This window comes from Corvus brachyrhynchos, unplaced genomic scaffold (genome assembly GCF_000691975.1).
Source record: "Corvus brachyrhynchos isolate BGI_N302 unplaced genomic scaffold, ASM69197v1 scaffold61, whole genome shotgun sequence".
NCBI classification, from domain to species: Eukaryota; Metazoa; Chordata; class Aves; order Passeriformes; family Corvidae; genus Corvus; species Corvus brachyrhynchos.
Window position 1 is genome coordinate 694,148 of NW_008236478.1, and position 2,052 is coordinate 696,199.

Sequence of the window (2,052 nt, forward strand, 5' to 3'; positions counted from 1 at the left end):
TCAGCAGAACCTTGAGGGGAGAAAAGAAATCCCGGAGTTAATAGTCTTGTTTCTAATATGTTTGTCTTTAGTTTGACTGACTTTAATGTTTCAGAAGAAGTAAGGGCAGATTGTAAAGCAAAATCATCAGAGAATTTATTGCATGTATTTATATGCATATATTTATATCTTGCATTTATTTATAGCTTTTCAGTATCTTAATGACATTTAGGCTGAGATCCATGCTTAAGTCTGGTTCTGTATTACATAAAACACAGGTAAAATTCCCACAATGACACTGATCAGTGCCATGATCAGTGCCATAAAAGTACAGAGATGAATCTAGCTTTGAAAAATATTGCAGGCGTATCAAAAAGACTGCAGTATCAGCCATACCTGCTACATTTTAGCCTTCCATTAAGTTTCCTTTAAAATTTTTAGTTCATTCAGTTGTGCGCTGAAGGTGGAACAGTCCTGTGGATAGGGTAGTCAAGATACAGTGTCCTCTATCCTCAGAAAAATATTTACTTGGTGTCATACGAATGCTGGGCTACTTGAGTAAAGTGTTCCAAGCTCTTCCTGATGGCTGTGACCACTGAAAATTGTTCAGCATCTCTCTAAATCCTGGGATACAGCTATGTGAGTATTTGGTACAGATTGATTCAGAGATTACCTCTAACCCTACATGTAAAGGGCCTCCTATTTATAGAAGAAACTTAAAAAAAAGAAGAAAAAGAGAAAAAGAATTGTTGAGATGAGACAACTGTATTTAAAAAAACAAACTCACAAGAAAAAAATAAAACAAGACCAAAGAATCAAAGACCTTTCTGGAACAACAGACATCATTAACAAAACTAAGCTTCCCCCTTGGAATTCTTGTGTGACAGCTGTAAAGTCACCTTCAGAGATATACAGATGAAAACAGAGCATAATCACTAGAGAATAGGGTACATGAACAGACAGCTACTATTTACAGACACACGGAGCACAGTAAGGATTTCATAGAATATAAATGCATTAGGAATGTAACACATTCAAGAGCCATACTTACAGGATAACCTGGGAAAGCAGGGTAGCCATCAGAAGGGGGATAACCTGGGTATGACATTCTAGGGAAGAAAAAAAAAAGAGATTTTCACTGTGAAGCACTATATATGAGTTTGTAGTAGGTATTTGCTTGCTAATTACCTCTTAAATCACTTGAATAATATGTTTAGTAGGTTTAGAATTGCTCGGGAGTACTTGTCAGCTATTAACCCACAAAACTTTTCCTTCTTTTCTCTCCTACATCTGACCACAGCAATCAGAATTCAGAAGGGAAGCATCTTCAACTCGTAATTAACTATCACTCTTATTCAGGGTCAGACAGACACTTAAGCATGGTAAGAGGCTCAAACCTCCAGAAAACTCTGAAATACAGGGTACACTTTGAGGTTCCAGCAGGAGGGAGCTGAACCCTTTGCCATGACAGAAATAGTGCAGGCCCCAGTCCTGCACTGCACCAAGCACCTGTATCCATCATCCTGCACTGCTCCGCTCAGAGGGTTAGTTCCTGGGAGAAGAGCAGTACCCTAGCTATCCCATTTAAAATGATAATTTGATAAGAACGGGAGTAATCCCTCAGCATTTCTTCATTCGTGGAGCAAATTCCTGTTTCCTGACAGTAACTGTTTATTTTAGTCACATTTTTAACAGAGGGACTGGGGGAAGTAGGGGCAGAGATCATCCCATCCCGCATGTTGCCAACCAGTGGGCAGGGAGATTCGAGACCATTCGCCAGGTTATGAAACATTTAATGACAGGGAAAAAAAATGGACTTTAAATTTGGCACAAGCATCCTCAAGTTGAACAAGAGCTCTGACATAACTACTTTTACAACCAAAACAACAACAGATTTTCCCGTCAGACTGAAGTTTTCCCCCGCTGTTCCCAGACGGGCGCAGGGCGGGTTAAGCCGGGGGCCGGGTGTGAGTCAGCTGCGATACCGGCCCGCGGTAAAACATCAGCGGACGCGCCGCGCCGCGCTCGGTGTGTTGGGCAGAAGCTCAGCCGGTAAACACGGAGAAGTCTCCC

The 2,052-nt window shown here is 41.1% G+C and overlaps 1 protein-coding gene across 1 annotated transcript in view; it reads right to left on the reverse strand.

Annotated features, from left to right (window-relative positions):
• ANXA7 (annexin A7) overlaps window positions 1-1,136 on the reverse strand; it is an 11,802-nt gene extending 10,666 nt beyond the window's left edge. The window contains exon 1 of the mRNA XM_008643716.2: window positions 1,031-1,136. Within this exon, the coding sequence (XP_008641938.1) occupies window positions 1,031-1,087 (57 nt within the window). The 5' untranslated portion in view covers window positions 1,088-1,136. The remainder of the gene's footprint in view (window positions 1-1,030) is intronic.
• Between the last annotated feature and the right edge of the window lie 916 nt (window positions 1,137-2,052).